The sequence below is a fragment of the Rattus norvegicus genome, chromosome 5 (genome assembly GCF_036323735.1).
Source record: "Rattus norvegicus strain BN/NHsdMcwi chromosome 5, GRCr8, whole genome shotgun sequence".
NCBI lineage: Eukaryota > Metazoa > Chordata > Mammalia > Rodentia > Muridae > Rattus > Rattus norvegicus.
This window is the reverse complement of record NC_086023.1, coordinates 81,157,038-81,174,976: the sequence shown is the minus strand read 5'-3', so window position 1 is coordinate 81,174,976 and position 17,939 is coordinate 81,157,038. Positions and strand designations below refer to the sequence as shown.

The window sequence follows — 17,939 nt, the reverse complement described above, 5'->3', positions numbered from 1 at the left end:
GGCAGGGCTGGCTCCCACAGGCAGGGAGGGGCTGGCAGGAGCCAACCCAAAGGCTAAACTAAGGACCTTAGAGTGCCCTGCCGGAACGGCAACTACCTGGGACTAGGAGACAGTCAAGGTACTTCTGGCGAACACTCTCTAGGTTGAGTTACAGGAAGACGGGTGGGGTGGTAAGAAGGAAAGGGGGAGGCAGAGTGGCTGACCCCTACTCACATTTATGAAGCAGCAGCTTTTCCAGGGACTCGCTCCACTTGAGGGCTTCCTCGGAGGTAGGCCTGAAGGTGAGGGAAAGAATGCATAAGGACCAGAACCTGGTTGGCTAACTCTACTTCTAACTCCCACCACTGCCGCCTGGCGCCTCCCCGGGACAGCAGCTTCTAGAAGGAGTTGCATGCTGGACACCAGGTTCCCCCAAACAACAGCTTCCACCACCTTGTAGCAGGATCCAGTAGACAAAGCCCCTTCCCTACCACCACTACCTGCTCCTACTCTTTCAAGCCAGAGTTCCCCAAAGTCCCAGGATGCACAGGGTACCTACTTGAAGGACTTGGTTGTCTTGTCTGCCTTGCCGGCTGGCTGGGCCCCAGGAGATTCATTCCGCCGCCTGAAGATGGCCAGCTTATTCTTCATATCCTTGGCTCTGGAAGCAGAGAAGAGGGTTGATCAGCTTAGTCCACAACAACCCCTGCAAACTTGGGGCGCAGGAGGCCGTGGGCTGGAGCGAGGGGCACCTACTCCTTCATGGTGTGCCGCCTCTGTAGGTTGCCATTGCGCGTGAGGTACATGCCTCGGAGCATCTCTGAGGAGTGCCCCCACCTTGAGACTTGGGATGGTGTGAACTGAGCGGTCTCTGGCTCCTGCCTCCCACCGGGTTCCTAGGCTTCGAGGTAAATGTGCACCGCAGAGAGCCGGAGCCCCTGCGCGCGCTCACTCTGTCTCTGGAATCCTGGCCAGGATGACTGGACTTGAGGCACAAACCCGGCTGGGACTTAGACAGGCGGAGCCAGGAAATGGGAGGGATCGGGGTGGGGGGGGGGGGAGCAGAGAAAAACAGCCCTGCTGGCCAACCCTGAGAGGCAGCGTGAAAGGGGCATGTGTTTGCAGAGGACAGCCCCTGGGGCCAGCCCCCGGCAGAAAGCCAGACCCAGTTATTTGTGACCCACCTCCCTTGTTACCGTGGCAACGGAGGGGGGGGGCCGCAAGTCAGCAAATTGCTGGGCAGGAAAGAGGGAGGGAAGGAGGCTCTGCCCACCGGGGTGGCAGGACTGGCTATTTTTAGCCAAAAACCATTTTTAGCAAGGCTGCTCCTCCCAGAGGCAGATTTTAGCCTTCAGGAAGCTGCTGGTGAAAAAAGGGTTAAGGGCCCCTTGTTCTACTTCACACCCCAGTCTGTGATCCCTGGCCAGCCCCTGTGAGCTTCTCTCTGCTAACAGACAGGGCAAGTCTTAGTAGTTCTAAGCTTGAATAACCTAAAGTGTGAATGCTCTAAACTTGCGGGGTGGTGGTGGTGGGGTGTTGTGGATCGTTGGACAGTTTACTTAATTTCTACATATTTAGTTTCGTGATTGAATAATCTTTTTTTTTTTCATTTTTGGTCTCCGTAATTCTGAGATGTAAAATGCTGACTGAACTCAAAGATCCAAAAAGAGAATTCATCATCCAAATCGCAAAGCCAAGTAAACTTAATTAAACGTTCTAGCTTGTGCATGTTTCTCCTTCTGAAGCTACTCAAGCCTAAATGCTCCAGTCAGTACCTCCGAGATGGTGTGTGGCGCTATACCTGGTAGAGGCTGGCAGCTCAGCTCTGGAGACTGAGTCAAACTTAAGCTCCCACGTCTGCTGTGTTCAGCCCCTTAACCAATCTGGAGGTCAAATTTCCTGCTTGTCTAACTAGGATGATACGCCTGCTACTTGGGAGTCCAGGGCTCTGGGGTGAGGCAGGTATGCAGTGCCAGGCACAAAGGTGCTGGGACCTTAGAAGCTGCAGTCACACCTGTCCTGGGGTTTAGGGGCAGCAGCCTAGAGATGGGGCCTGACCCTCTGCAATAGGTTCTAAGCCAAGGAATCCAGAGACCAGTAGCTCTCTGTGTCAGGATAGGAGCCCCAAGGCAGAGTAGTCTCCCATTTGGGCTCCCATTCCTTTGCTATGGAGGCTGGACAAGTGAACTCACCTCTTCATAAGTCTGTTTTCTTTTGAAAATGAGGATGTGGCACATGAAAAGGGTATGAAAAGGAAGACTAGTGGTAAAGTTTACATTGGATCACCTACACAAAGCATATAGAACCCCCCGGTACAATGAACACTGGCTACTGTGTCCCTATCAGATACTAAGTCTTGTCTAAGCTTTTAGGAATGTGAACTCCAGTCATTCAAAAGACGATGCCTACTATTAGAGGCAGCTACAGAGCATGGGTCTGAGGCAGCTGCAGAACTCTGGACACCCACCCTCCACAGCCACCTAATGCTTTCCCAGGTACTCTCCGTCTGGCTGTCCCTCTGGCATTGTGTGGATACCTCCTTCCAGTTCCCACCCACCCAGACTGCAGCTAAATGGGGAGTGTCGTGCAGAGGATTGCTGCCTGTGTACTTCACTACCTCAGGCTGCAGTCTGAGAGAAGCCCAGCCTGTGGTGTTGCTGCTAAAAACAGGAGAGGGCACAGAAGCCGGAGAAAATGAGTTCATAGACCAGCGTGCTCCAGCCCAGGTCTGTGCTAGGGAAGAGGGTCACTAAAGGCACCATGCCCAGGGAAGACGCCTGACTTCTTCCCCCAGTTCCAATTCCTTCTTATCTGTGAGTGCTACTGAACCTGGAGGCAAAAAATGGCCTCCCTCTGGGGGGAATGTGTTTGTGCTGTGGGGCATGCCCCAAAGAATTCTCTCTGTAGCTCTGCTCCTCTGGAGCCTCAAGACTGAAGGTTTGAGGAAACCTAATGAGAGCACTGCCTATCCCTCACAACCCAGAGACCTTGTTAACTGGCACCAGAAATAAACCTTCACAAGGGTCGGGAGCCTGGGCTGGCCTGGTATAGTGTAGCTAGGCCAGCAGCGCCCCCTCCTGGCCATGCATGAGGCCGCTAGTTTTCAGGAAGTCCAGAAAACTTGTCAGTTCAGCTCTTTGTATGCCAAGGACTTTTCTACATCACTACTTGGCTCAGAGGCTAGGCTGGGCCAGGGTTACTTAGTTCCTGCCTAGTTCTAAGAAAGTAAATTCTCAAGATACTGATGATTTATCCTGAGTCTTCAATATTTCACTGCTCCTTAGTATCTGTCTGGGGGTGTGGGTGGGGATGGGGTGCAACCCTTACTTCTCCCAAGTCTGGGAAAGAAGAGAAGGATGCCAGGAAACAATCAGGATCTTCCCAACCTACATGTTTTTGCTCTTTCTCTTCCGGGAGGCTTCAACGTCATCTGCGAGGTCAGTCCCACTCATCTGCAGAGAAAACAGAGATACAATGTTGTCTGGGTACCCAGAGGCTGCCACCCAAGCCCAGGACACAGGGCTCCAGCAGCCTGCAAGCAGCCCCGGTGAATCCCAGAGCTCCATCCATGGCAGAGCTCCCAGATCAAGCAGTAAGCTTCTTCCTGGCTTGTGGGGAGAAGCAGAGGGACAGTTTTCACAGGGAACAGAGTATTGCTTCAGATGTCCTGGCTGGCAGGTGAGCAGAAATCCAGACTTCTGGTGTGTAGTTTGGCCTGTCACTGCCCCTTTCTGATTCTCCATTCCTCGGTTTCCACAACCAAACCCTGATGGATAGCCCAGGACTCCGGGTCTAAGGAGACTGAGAGCATCCTCTTGCCTTAAAGTATTCCAGGGCTCCCTAGTGCTCTTGGGACAGCATCTAAACTCCCCCCACACCAGAGTATCTGTCATAGGGCCTGGCACAACCAGGTGCTACATGGATGGTTAATCTCCAGACTAGCACCTGTTCTAGAAGCCCCCTCCTCCAACCCAGCCCAGTAGCGTTTTTGCTGATGTCCTTGTCGACAATCCTGACTCTCCTCCTTAAGGTAAGACATAGATTAAGACACCTCTGCCAAGCAACTCCAATGCCTCCAACCCCAGGAAGTCTTTCCCGCCCTTTTTATCTCTTTTAAAGTCCCCACCACACCCAAAATGACTCGTCACAACCCTCCTCTGCTTGGCCCTAAGTTTTCCATAGGAAGCCTCAAACAGACTGGTCACCTTCAAATGGTCAGCATGGTAGGAGCACACATTTGTCAGATAAATACATCAGAGAAGATGCAGCCTGGGACACTGCATCTAGGAGTCCTCACTGCTGGATCCAGGGCCTCTAGGTTCATCCCTGTGTCCCACTACAACCTGCAGAGTCTATAGCCCCAGTTCCCTGACTTTGCCTGGACAGTACCTCCTGCTGAGAGGCCCTCTCTCTCTTGTGTCCTCCATCGCCTCCTAGCCTTATACCCCTTCATCTAGCTTCTGTCTCATTAATCCTTCTAGAAAGTCCATAGAGGTTCCTCACTTGCCCGGAAGAACACTGACCGAATCCGCCCATTACATTGACAGAATCCGCCCATGTAAATCAAGAGGCTGTCCACCAGAGGGCGCAGCACTCAAGTGCCAAAATGGCACAAGGTTAATGTTTCCGAGGAAAGACTCAGGAAAGACTGCCTCCTTCCTGAAATAGTTGACGCACCAGATCCGAGGAACTTGTGTGTGTACGTGCACCCAGGGGTACACCACGTGTGGGGCCAAGCCTCAGCACATGTGCTGCTTCTACCAACTTGGAAGACTTTTTTTTGTTGTTGTTTTGGTGACAGTGGATGCCCAGGATCGGTCAAGTGCCAAAACGGGCAGGATGAAGTGTGGATCCCCAGTCACGGGCAGTCTTGGCACCCAAGGCGCCCTCAACAGTTCACCGTTGTGCCTGTCCCACAGAGACACACACAGGCTGCAGTGCTCGGAGCCCCCACCCGTGGGAAAGGACCCACAGAGCTGGGTTTCCTCCCATTCTAACCTCAGCTTCCGCACTTTATCAGCCCCACACAATGGGCCTGGGGACCACTCCCGCCAGCCGCCACCCCCAGTCTCTACACTGCTGGGAAATGGGCTCTTCCTTCCACCACTGGGCGTGGGGTGGGGTCATCTTCAGGAGGGACCAGTCCTAGTAGGAAGCTCTGACCCCGGGTCTCAGCTTTCAGGCAAATTGGAAACCTCAGCAAAGGGGGAAGGGGGCTGCAACCAGGAAGACCAAAAACTGACCCAGAAGGCAGGATCCTCCTGGACCCTAGCGCTTCTTCAATATCCCGACTGGCTGCAGCCTTGGGTCTTTGGAGGTGCCAGCATGGCCCCCAAGATCCTCTTCCTTCAGCTGCAACAAGGCCATCCAGGGCCCTGCTGGCAAAAGGAGGGGTACCTTCTTCTACCAGTCCCTACCCCTCCTCGGTGTTTCTGACCTACTGAATGCTGAAATGAGCCTGGAGTCACTGGCCCTCCCTGAACCCGAGCAGGGATCCCCAGGGCCTGCCTGGCCTCACCCTGCCACCTCCGGGACTGAGAGCTCACAGTCTCCCGGAATAATAACTATAATTCTTATTGTCATTACCACTATAATTAGAGCCATGATTAAGAGTGTAGCTTCTAAACAGCCTGGATTTGAATCCTAGCTCAATCCCATATTAGCTAATTGACCTTATGTGTTCCCTCTGCTTGCCGCATCTGCTCCCTTCATTGGTAAAATGAGGGCTAGAGCTGGACCCCGCCTCACAGGGCTGCTGTGAGTGAACAAAAGCAAAGGGGCTGATGATAAGGGGGGTGGGGGGGTGGCTGTCAATTTCCATCAGCTATTTCCAGGAGCGTGCACCAGGCACTGCGCTCAAGTCTGTAGACATCGATGATCTCATCCAATCCCCAAACACCATTTGCTACTGTTTTTCCTGGCTGGCAGCTGGGGAAACTGAGGCTTAGAGTGGTATAACTTGCCAGGGCTCTTTGAGCTAGCAAGATGCAGAGAATTTGATGTCTAGCATCAAAGGCCAATGGAGTTTGAGGGCTCCTCTATTAGCATGACCCCACCTTGTTTCCCCTCTTGGTCCTGGTCTGACTCCTGGGTCATGTAGCCATGTGTGGCTGCCAAACTGGGTCCTGTATGACCATGTGGCAATGGCAGTCTGTTCACTAAACCTATCTAGGCATAGGGTATTGGAATGTAGGGAATACCTTTAGGATTTTTTTTTTTAAATAGAAGCCTAGAAAAGTATCATCCCACCCTGGAGACCATGGGATTTTAGAGTCCTTTTATCTGATCTTTTGTGACCTTGGTCGGGACAACCATGGCAACCCTGCAATGGGGCAGAGTGCCATCATTTGAGTTTTCCTCGATGTCAAAGAAGGCCAGACAAGGCTGAAGTATCTAAGTCCTAGGCTCACTCACAGTTTTACCTAGTGAGACACCTCTAGAGAACATCCACTGAGCTGGGCCTCCAGGGTTCTGGCAGCAGGGGGCGCCATAAGTCATGTTGGCTCCACACTGGGGCCAAGCCCAGTAAAAGCTCCATGGGAAAGCCTCGTGGTTCCCTGACTCTCTGGACCTGTGAAGGCACCAAGTCCAAGCGTTAAGTTATGTGTGGTTCTAAGATGTGAGTCACAGAATTCTCTGCTCAGGGCACATGGGCAGGATGTCAGCGTGGGGCAAAGAGCACAATGTGACTGCCACCCTGTAGCAGGTAGCCCGTGCTCTGCCTGACCTTCCTGGCTCTCACATCATTACAAGATCACTGTGCAGTGCTCCGGGCTCTTAGACTCTCTGATCTAGAGTTCTATATCCCGGAAAACTTCCCAGTCCCGTTTGATAAAGAGGAGCTGGTGCTCCTAGAAGCGACTTGACCGAGTTCGGGGAGGAGGCAGAGCTGGGACTGGAATGGGTCTACTTGTCTCCACAGCTGATGACTTCACCCTCTCTTCTTCACATCGGGAGCCAGGCACAAACCGGGAGGGTATAAGTCGCGGGGAGCACACACTCCCCTCTCCCTCTGTCAGGCTCTTATCAGTTTGGGACCTGAGGGATAACCCGGGGCCGAGCCACGTGACTCATTGAAGACTTTTAGCCCCTCCCACTGAGAAGAGCACCAGCAGCGGGGCGGGGTAGCTTTGGCCTCTTGCACTTGAAAGGCTGAGACAGGAGAACAGTCAAGGGTTCAAGGTCAGATACACAATGGGTTCTGAAATCCTACTTCAGAAAAATTAGCAATGCTGTGGGGTTATGAAGGTCAGAACAGCGCTCCACCTCCATGTCCATCATCTCAGCAACGTGATAACTGTTCATGGCGGAAACTAAGTGGCAGATCCCGCCTTAAGTCCCTGCATCAGGCTACCTGAGCCTCCCAGCGATGCCCTGGAGTAGTTACCATGACCACTCCAGTGAGGACACAGGCTCAGAGAAGGCAAGGGCTAGCCCAAGGGGCATTTGAGTCTGGGTTTCACGTCTCCTTGCCCTGCTGGGTTTCTGACTGTAGCTGGAGGCTAGAGAGGGAAAGGATGATGAACTTCCTGCGGAGTGGAAGCCACGTGTGTTCTAGAATGGCCCAAACACACTAGGAACAGCCCTGGGGGCCCTGATAGCCTAAGTTACTCAAGCCTGAGAAATGAAGTATCAAAGAGGAAGTGACAGTGGGGACCAGACAGTGAGCAGCACAGAGCTGAGGCAGGAGGGACCTGGTACAGACCTAGATTCCCAGGTGTGGCATCTGTGGAACTGGGGTCACCCGAATGGAGGGCCAAGTTGGAACGCATGCATGGATGTGTGTTAACTTCCCTGCATATAAATATTTGTGTTGGAGCAAGGATGGTGAAAGAAACAGAAACAAGAAAGGGTGGGGTTAAGCGGGACGAAGGCTGTGGAGGCCTAACGTAGGTGGTTGGGCCCTTGGTCCTCAGCCGCACTGGAGAGAAGGGCAGCTAGGCCTGACCTTTGTGACTGTAGCAGCTGTCTCGGGGACTGGCCTAAGGTGGTAATGGTGGCAATCAAACTTAGGCAGGTATCATAATCCTCAGAGCACTTGTTCTAACTGCAGGGTCTGGGTACTAGCGCTGGAAATTCTGGTTCCAGAGAGCTGGGCTGGGGAGGAGAAGTGACAAGGTGTAAGTTCCCAACCCCTGGGAACTTACAGATGAGGAAACAGAGCTACCCACAAGCCCTGGGGGTGTATAGCCCCAGAGTAGTTCAAGGCCTTTTCGGCCTGACCAACTTCCTGTAGAAAATTGTCTTTCAAGATGCCAGGTCTGTAGTATTTGTCAGAGGTTACAAAGCTGCAAAGTGAGCTGTAATCTATTAGTGATGTCTGCCCTGGGTTTGGCTAGGGAGTGGCAGTAACTATGTTGCCTGCCTATGTTCTATACTTTGCTCTTGCCTTATCCTCCATTTATCCTAAATGTACTTTACTTTCCGGGTTCCACCGTGGGCATCTTTTTCTAGGTTTTCTGTTCAGTCCCAGGGTCTGGTCTCTCCTAAACTTTTGGATCTCTGAGCCTCACACAGTTGTCATAACAACGCTCTAGCATCACAGATGCTCTTCAGTGTAAAGGAGCAGAAGCAGGGCTCCCTGAGGGCTTCTTCCAAAGCGTGCTGTCAGTCATGTCCAGTTCATCCCCACCCACTTGGGACACGGAGTGCTATTAAGCCCTACTTTTCAGGGAAGGAAAGCAAGTCTCAGAGGAGCTGGTGACTCACTCAAGGCCACACAATAGGTAAGGGATAGAACTTAGGCTCAGACTGCCTGCCGGACTTAAAGGCCACGGTGTGGTTTGTTCTGCTAGGCTAAGTCCCCAGCCCACACAGAAAGCCCTTTCTTTCCTCCCTAGCTGAGATCAGCCCCGCTGCTCCCGCAGCCCCTGCCATGGTACAGAACACAGGGCCTGGCACAAAGCAGAAAACCCATAAACATCGGTTTGCATGTTTATAAACATGTGTGCAAGGCAAACAGCAGAGTCCTTATGAGCTCTAGTCTTGGAGTCAGACGCTAATTCTGCTTCAGACAACTTGTAAACGGTGTGATCTGGGTCAAGTTATAGAGCTTCTCTGGGACTCAGATTTCTTATCTGTGAAATGGGCCCAAAATACTCTCTAGAGCCCAGAGTTGCTGGCAGATTAATGTGTTGATAGAAATTGATAGAAATATGCCGGTTTTGTTGTTAGCTAATAGATTTATAGACTGGCCAGGCCTGGATCAGATCTAAATTGTAATATGGGGGTGGGGGAGAGTGTATGTGTGGAGATTAGAGGATAAACCTGGGCCGGGTGCCAGGCCTTGCCTTCTACCCTATTAAGATAGGGTTGTTCTTTCACTGTTTGTTACTTCTGATTCCTATGAGTTTCTGGTGATTCTCACACCTCTGCCCCCACACCTTGCCTTAAGAATATTCAGATTGTGGAGCTGCATTACCTTATCCAGCTCTATGTGGACTCCGGGAAATCAAACTCAGGCCTTCACACTTGCCAGGCAAGTGCTCTGCCCACTAAGCCATCTCCTCAGCCCTGCAAGGCTTTGCTTTTCCAGATGCTATCTCGAGACTTTTTAAGTCAAAATGCACGATGTTCTGAACTCAACCAAACCTTCTCTGCCTTCGGCAGGGACCATAGGACAATGGAGCTGGGAGAATACAACGTCTGAGGGTGTGGGTTCTCCTTGACACCCAGAGGCCTCAGTTTTGTCTTCTATCAAATGGGCAGGCAGAAGGTTCACTGGGAAGTCTCTCAAGGAGCAAGGGTGGAGCGGGGTTGTGATTCCTGTGGCCACTATAACTGCCCTCTGAATCTTACAGACTTGCCCTCCAACCATTCCCTGGCCCCAGCCCCACCCCGTTCTTCTTACCTTCCTGTGCCCAGTGAAGAACAGGGAAAGGTGGTGCATGGAGCCTCCATTACGACCCAGTTCTTTTTTGAGGGTGCGGGGAGAAGGGATGGCCCAGGTGGATGTGGTGCCCTCACCATCAGAGCAGTGTAGGGTGGTGTCAGAGGCAAAGCAGGGCCCACGGGCCTCCTGCAGCAGGCTGCCCTCGCTGTGCGTCCGGCGCCGCAGCGAGTTCTGCACACGCAACGAGAGGCCACCCTCGGCGCCCTGGCCAGTCTCAATCAGGCTGCTGCGCTTGGCCTCATTACGATCCCCATAGTTGTCGTCGCTGGTGTCGTCCTCCTCATCTTCCTCCCCTTCTTCCCCCTCCTCTCCCTCTTCTGCATCCTCATCCTCACCAGAGCTGCCTCCATGGGCTCCGTCCTGCTGGCTGTAGGCACTATCCAGGCGGACCTCGGGGATCACAAAATTAGGTCTGGAGGCTGAAGGTTCACCTGCAGTGGCCGCTGGTAGCTCCCCGGGGCTGATAGTCTGCTCAGCAAGGGCCTTCTCTGATAGGGAGCCCTGGCTGGGAGGTGACTCCTGAGAGGGTAGAACATTCTGATCGGAGGCAGAGGATTCTGGGATAGCAGGGGGCTCTTGACTGAGCAGAGGGTCCTGGCTTGTAGATTCTTGACCAGCAGGAAGTCCCTGGCAAGATGGGACTTCTGTGGTTGGAGAGGATCCCTGGCCTGGTGGGGAGTCCTTGCTTGTTGAGGTTTCTGGGCTTTGAGGGGGGTTTTGGCAGGTTGCTATGTCTTCACTGGATGGTGACTCTGGGCCAGGAGCTGCTTCTTGGCCTGAAAAGGATTCCTTCCTGGGTGGGAGGTCTTGTCCTGCAGGAAGCTCCTGGCTGGGAGAGGGGTCTTTGCTGGGTGGGAGTTCTTGTCCTGGAGGCAGCTCCTGGCTGGGAGAGGGGTCTTTGCTGGGTGGGAGGTCTTGTCCTGGAGGCAGCTCCTGGCTGGGAGAGGGGTCTTTGCTGGGTGGGAGTTCTTGTCCTGGAGGCAGCTCCTGGCTGGGAGAGGGGTCTTTGCTGGGTGTGCGTTCCTCAGCACCTGGCCCCTTCCCCTCGACCAGGGGCATCTCCTTCTCATCTGCCTCTGTCTCAAACATCTGCAGCAAAAGAGGAAGGAAGGCTCAGGGAAATAATACTGGAGATATCTGCTGGTCTGTGGGGACCACACCAGCCCAGACTCCCTCTCTCTGCATGGGAAGTCCTCATCTGTCTCTATGTGTAAAGGACACCAGGAAGCCTCTCTCTGCCTTCGTGAACCAGAACTAAACCCAAGCCACCACGCTGGAACTGTCGGCATGTGGAACAGTCTTGAATCTCCCCAGAGGGTCACCCCACCAGAACCGACAATTAAAACAAGAACCGAAGCGAATCAGACAAACAAGAATTTGCTCTAAATGTTGAGCGTATATTTGAAACCAGTCAACTGAGTGAAAACCAGAGCTTTCAAAGGTTGCTCAACATCTGGAATGATCGGGTATCACAGGCACTTGGAACCTCACTGAGGGGTTACCCACCTAGTGTGAGAACCTCAGGAAAAAAAGAATGAATGAATGAATGAATGAATGAATGAATGATGAAAAAAGCAAAAACAGCATTATTTCCTACCTTTTACCAATGGAAAGAGCCTTGGGGATTCTTACTGGGTTCTGACAGAATTCATTTGCAAAGAAAGACGCTGTCCTCTAACAGCAGTGTGAGATGTTGTTGTCTCAGAGGAAGCAGTGTCCAGAGAACATAGAGAAAGTCACAAGTGACCATCCCCAGTGCTCCATGCATATATAGGAGGAAGCAGGCATTAGGCCTGGGTGAGGCTTGGCTGTACTCAAGGGCTTGGAATGTAGCCGCTAGATCTACTTAGAGCCCAGTTTTCATTTTTCAAACAGCTATGTCCTCACAAAACTAATGAAACCAGAAACCACCTAGGCATATACCCTGAGACACTTTAGCACATGGGAAAGTATTCTCGGTGCACACTGGTACAGAGCCCAAACACAAGGTACCCCAGTGGATGAGCTCTGACTTCTGCTGTAGAAATCACGGTGGTCATCTGATGGACAAGGGAACTCAGCCCCAAGAGCAACGAGCTAACCACCCTCATTACTGTCCACTTTCCCGGAGACAAAAAGGCCGAGCCTGAAGGTGATGAAGCTCCAGGTAGGCCGCTCCACTTGGGAGTACAGTGAGTCGTCCGTGATTCCAGACAGCTTCTGGGTGCTGCACACACAGGACAGAGGTCACAGGGATCAACAGAGCGGATGTGAAAGTACACCGGGAAGAGCCCCCGTCTAGGTGCATGAAAATGAAAATGTCCGTTTCCGGCAGAGGAAACGGAAGCAGCCAAGGACTATGACCTGGCCCCAGTCCGAGGAGACACCACAAGGACGTAGTTCCTAGGCCAAAGATGGGCACCAGTAACTCCATATAACTTCCATTCCTGGAGACTCCTGGAGCCAACCAGGAGGTGGCTACTTAGGGACCCCTCAGAACCTAAAGCATCAATCATCCTAAATCCCCACAGCTTAGACAAGTGGTTCTCAACCTGTGGATCTCGACCCCCTAGGGGTCAAAAGACCCTTTTACGGGGGTTGCCTAGGAGCATTACAAAACACATATTTCCAGTCCGCTGAGGAACTGAGACACCTCTCCTGTATCTGTCTCTGGGCAGCCGCCCACAGCTGGAACTGTATTACAGCCTAGGAGTGTGGTGATGGCCTGTGTCGTGTGTGTTCATGATGGCTCTAGAGGGAAACTCTGAACCCAGAGCATCCCTACAGAGCTGTAGACGCAAACACCCAGGATTTAAGTTTGCCTCCTGCTCCAGATTGTGAAGAAACTCAGGGCCTGAGCTTCGGCCTCTCCAGGCTGTTCCCAAGTGGAAGGGGAGATCATCCAGGAACAGACAGGAGTCCGGCATGCTAAGCAGTGAGCCTCAATGGCTGGTCAAAGTTAACCATGAACAGTTTGGAGGCTAGGCTGGAACCAGGGCGCCAAATCTGGCTCCCTTCTTTGTAAATCTGCTTCTGATCTTAACCTGAGTACCATCACCAAATCCTGGCCTGAGTACAAAATCCATCACCAAATCCTGGCCTGAGTACCAAACCCATCACCTGTCTGCAAGGCAGTATCTGCATCAGAAAGCCAATTTTCTTGCAGTAAGGTCATGGTACCCCACATTTAGACACACACACACACACACACACACACACACACACACACACACACACACACACACACCCTTCTGCCACAACCAGACCTCCATCTGCCTCTTATTGTCCTGGGAAAAGATGGAGGGAAACAGCTGCTGGGTGCCCTCAGGGCCCAGCACAGAATGACACTAACAAAGGATTCAAGTGACTTTCCCCTTTCCTGGGGGCCTTGGGGAAGGGCCTAGACCTGTCCCACAGGTGCCAATTGGCAGAGCCGGGCCCTATCCCCTTGGGGGGAAGTGTAGCAACAAGCCCCAAACCAGAAATGCAAGTCAGCCTGCCTCTGTCAACTCAGCCCTAGTCTGGGGCCAAACCAAACAAAACCAGGAGGGGAAGTGCTGCTGCAGAAGGGGTGCCTGTCCCCAGAGGGCCCTACCCTGAGGATCATCCAGGAAGTCACCAGAGCTGAAGGACTTTCAGACAGCCAGGTGGTTATGCGCTCCAATGCTCCCTTCAGACTCTGGCTTTGGTACACTGTGGCCCACCTTTTAGCTACGCTACTTAATCTCTCCTTTTCTCTAGCTGAGCCTATGGAGGCCACACAGGTCTCACAGGGATGCCCCCCCCCATCCCTAGCCCAGGAGACACACTGATACAATGGCCACTTATTAGGGGTCTCGCTCTAGAGATGGGGGCAGAGGCCTGAGACCATGAGACAATTACCTAAGAAAGCTGAGACTCATGCAAGATTAGCACCATGTCTCCTGTCCCAGGTATCTCATATGCTGGGGGAGGGAGCAGGTTGTGAGTATGCCTGGAGCCCATCTACAAAAGTCAATGCTTTGCAGACAGGGCCTAAAACTCCTCATTCTATGCCAAGCCCCCAGGCTGGATCTCTGTGTACTGTGACCACTGTGGGCAGGTTTGGTCAGGCCAGTGCTCCTGGGAGAGCTAGTTGGGGTGGTAGCGGCTTGAGGGCATACTCTAGAGAAGCTTCCAAGAAACCTGAGAACCCCAGAAATCTGGAATGGCAGGAGGGGATACAGAGATGGCAAAAGGGAGAGAGGTGCGAGGATAAATGGCAGGATAGATCGTACTGAGAATGGCATGGGTGTAGGTGTCTATGTAGAACCAGCTCTGGTTGATGCTGGGAGGGCCTGGGGGAAGGATACATCTATTCATTTATTCACAGGCACTGGAGGGCCACAGGGAACAAGGACATAGACCTCCAGGAAGAAATAAAACAGAAGCTAGACAAGCAATGTGTTGAGCGCTCTAGTAAAGGAAGTACGAGTAGTGAGGAACCACATAATTTGGAAAGTGCTGCTATAGGATGGGGTGATAAGAATCCACCAGGGTGCTCCGGGGAGGCTAGCCTGCTCTGACAGGGCATTAGATCCCAAGCATAACAGGGGGTTGCTGCCCCACCTCCCCGAATGTCAGTATCCCTCCAGGTCTGTATCCCTCCATGTATCAATTCTTTGGCGAGGCTGGAGCAGGGTTAATTCTGTCCTTGTCTCGCCTGCTAGCAGCCACAGGAAATGAGCCAGGCCCTCTAAATGGAGCCATTGCCCATTGCCTAATCAAATCCTCTCCCAAATGCAATCCAGAGCTTGGATCAGGCTGGGGAAGGGTGGTATCGACGATGCCCAGAAGCTCCTGCTCACACCAGCTGTGGTTGCTGACCTCAGACACCCACCGGCTCCCTAGGGGAAGGACCCTGCTCAGTCCCATACAGCTGCTGACTGCGGAGCCATCCCCGTTGACCCCACAGGCAACCTGGGGTTCTCATGCCGATGATTCAGCGAGGCCCTCAGATGTCAGGCACAGCCTATGCCCTCAGAAACCACTTCCTGTTCTGGGAGTGGGGGTGCTGGTGTTCGCCTCTGTCTCAGGTTGGGCCTCCCATAAGTAAGTCGGACTGTTTCGGAAAGAACGCGGGTTGGAAAGCCAGAAAGCCGGGGCTATAGTCATTAGTTACAGACATGAGATCTCTGGCTACCTGCTTTTTTCTGCCACGGTACAGGGAGGCCAGGGAAGCACTTGTAGAGACAGGAACTTGTCCAAGCCTAGGAGAGGCCCTTCGGAGCTCTTGCCAGGCTGTGGCCTCCAGGCTTCACTTTTATACTGGGCTTTGGGTCACTGGGTCTCCAGCTTCCACCTCCCTGGCTTGACACTCACTTCCACCATCCTCAGATACTCAACCCAAACCAAGCTCCCCCATCCAGCCTCAGCTGGCTCCTCTAGGACTGGCTTTGACACAGAGCCCAGAGCCCCGAATGTTGCCTCTGCCACCAGCTCAGTCTCCACACCATTGTCTTCTAGACCCCAACTCATCAGCCTGGTCAAAGTCTGAGAGGTTAGCGACAAGCCCTCACAGTGGTGACAGCCTTGGACACCGAACCTGCTTCATTCTTTCTGGCTGGGGGACCCTGAGCTTAGCCTCACTGTGCCTCTGTATCTTCAGTTATGAGACTAAGAACAACTCGTTGTGTTGCTAGAAAAATGAATGAGCTATCGTGTGTCCGGAATTCAATACTGTGTGGCCATGTGAGTAGCCAGTACATGCTAACTATGACCACCCGTAACATGGCTGGGCTTGGGACTTGCCCAGCGATTTCCTCTGACTGATCCACTGAACCCTGCTCTGCTCCATCATAGGTCACTCTGCCTGTCCATCAGGATCTGCTCCAGGTCCTTCCTCTTAGCCCTGCACCTCTCTGATGTACCGTCCACTTCCCGTCCGGAGCACACCCTGCGTTTTCAGGCCACCCCTCTCCTGAGGCTAGATTACCCAAGCCTTACAGAACTCTGCAGCCAAACACTGTCCCAGGCTCATTGGACACAACTGTGCTTTCAGGGTAGAAGGGAAGAAAAGACATTAACCAAGGCGACACTGGAAAAAGGACAAGATTAACACCTGCCACTGCCTCCTGTGTAGAGGAGAGCTATGTCTTGCTGTGAGGAGAAGTTGGATATGGGGAGGCCCTTGTTGATGCCACAGAGGGCAGGGAAGGTTCACTCAGAGGAGGAGGACCAAGCAACCTATGGGAAAAGCTTAAGGAAGGTCATATGACATTCGGCTCGGGGACAGAGTTGGAGATCACTTCCTAGATATAAACCCATTAAGCTCCAACAGCTTCGTGTGGCCCAGACTGAATGCATTCTGAGTTCATTGCTCCTCTGAGCCCTGTGGGGTTGTCACTACCAGTTGCTCAAATCAAATCTTGTACATCATTCTCTCGTCTGAATCTTTCACTACCACTCCGGACCCCGAGGCCAGTCACCAAATCCTCGGGATGGTCCCTCATCAAACTTCAGGCAACCCTCAGGCAAGCGGCAGGCTGAGCGCAGGGGACAGAGGGCAAAGCGGAAGGAACACTGTGCCTTCTGCTCAATTCCCAAAACTGTGCTGGAGAACAAAACCTATTGATTCTCCTTTTTAAAGAATCTTTATATTCTCTCTGAATGTACACCACATCGTTAACCCTGATCCAAGGGCTGTGTAACTCCCAGGGGCAGTCCAGGTCCCTCTGGCTATTCTCTGTGCCACGCTGGAAAAACTGTCTTGTGGGAGTCCGACTTATGACTTCTCTAGTTATAACTCTCAGGGGACCCCACAGTGCCTCTCCAAATCCAAACTCACCCGGAAAGACTCTATGAGCTTCCATTAGATCTCCACTGCAAGGTCTCTGATACAGGGCTCCAGGCATCTATGCTAGCGCCTGGGCTATACTTCCCAGTGGCCAGGCATGTCCTTCCTTCACTTATCAAGACTGGGCCCTGGCTTATTCCCTATCCCCCATCCTTTAGAGTAACCCAGAAAATGCTTACAGAGCCCAACCATGTGCCAAGGCCTGTGCCAGGCAGCAGAGCCAAACAGCAGCAAGATCCACCCCTGTCTTGGAGGAGCCAGCTCTGTGGAGGAGAGACTGCGATGAAGAACCTGGCCAAGCTCTCCTCTCCCCACCCCAGCCCTGCCCTAGGGGCTGTGGGAGCTGAGGCAGCAAGAAAGGTAGGAGAGGCTTATGGAGGAGGAAATAGGGGAGGCAAAGGAGCTCCAAGATGCAGCTGGAGATGGTGTAAACTACTGGAGACAGGGCTGCGCTTTGATGGGGCAGGGGTCTGCATGAGCTGAGGGATCCCAGCTGTGGAAGCAGCGTTCGCTCATGGGACCCTGTCCTAGCGTCCCTAGCCGCTTTCCTCACGACTTCTTCCGCTCGTTTTGCTTTTTGATCTTTTTGCAAGTTACTTGACCTCTGAGTCTATTTATTTTCAGAATGGGGCCAGTAATCTGACCTCCTAGGGTTGCTGGAAGTGACTGAATACAAGTAAAGGTGGGTCATGGTGGCGGGTGAACAGCGGTGCTCAATCAACAATCCCCAAATCCACTGTGGTCATCATGATCCATTTCCGCCATCTCTACAGCCGCCTTCCTGATCCCTCCAGAGCTGAGTGGACACCGTTTTCAGGGTAAGATTCTGGTTCCTACAAATGCCCAGGCCCCGCCCTATGGGGCCAGCACCAGTGCCCTGGTCTCTAACTGCAGCATAGTCTCCTGACCCACCCTATTCTGTTTTCATCCTTTCCCCTAAGATCCCTCCCTGCCTCTCTACTTACCTCTAAGCTTCCACATCCCTTGAGGTAGAGCTGGATAGGGAGAGACTGACCTGATCCTTCACCTGTGTTTCTCCCCCAGAGACCTGGCACCTCCAGGGCAGGAATGGATCTTGTTGGCCTTTGGCACTACTGCCTGGCACAGGCCTTGGCATGTGGCTGGGCTCTGTAGGCATTTGCTGAGTAACTCTGAGGGGTGAGGGTAAGAAGTGAGACAGGGCTTTGATCCTCATGAGCCAAAGCAGGGCCTTCCTAGACCACAAAGACAGCCCAGGGGAGGCCCTGGCAAGGGAAGCTAGAGCTACCTAGGGCC

At 52.8% G+C, this 17,939-nt stretch overlaps 1 protein-coding gene across 13 annotated transcripts in view; it reads right to left on the bottom strand.

Moving 5' to 3' along the window:
- Positions 1–17,939, bottom strand: part of Rgs3 (regulator of G-protein signaling 3) — a 139,859-nt gene that overhangs the window by 2,470 nt on the left and 119,450 nt on the right. For 11 of the 13 annotated variants that reach the window (XM_039110674.2, XM_063288322.1, XM_017593595.2 and 8 more), the window contains 4 exon segments: positions 9,830–10,960; positions 3,370–3,431; positions 539–640; positions 214–275 (listed from right to left, as the gene is read on the bottom strand). In XM_039110674.2, the coding sequence (XP_038966602.1) occupies positions 214–275; positions 539–640; positions 3,370–3,431; positions 9,830–10,960 (1,357 nt within the window). 13 annotated transcript variants of the gene reach the window in all.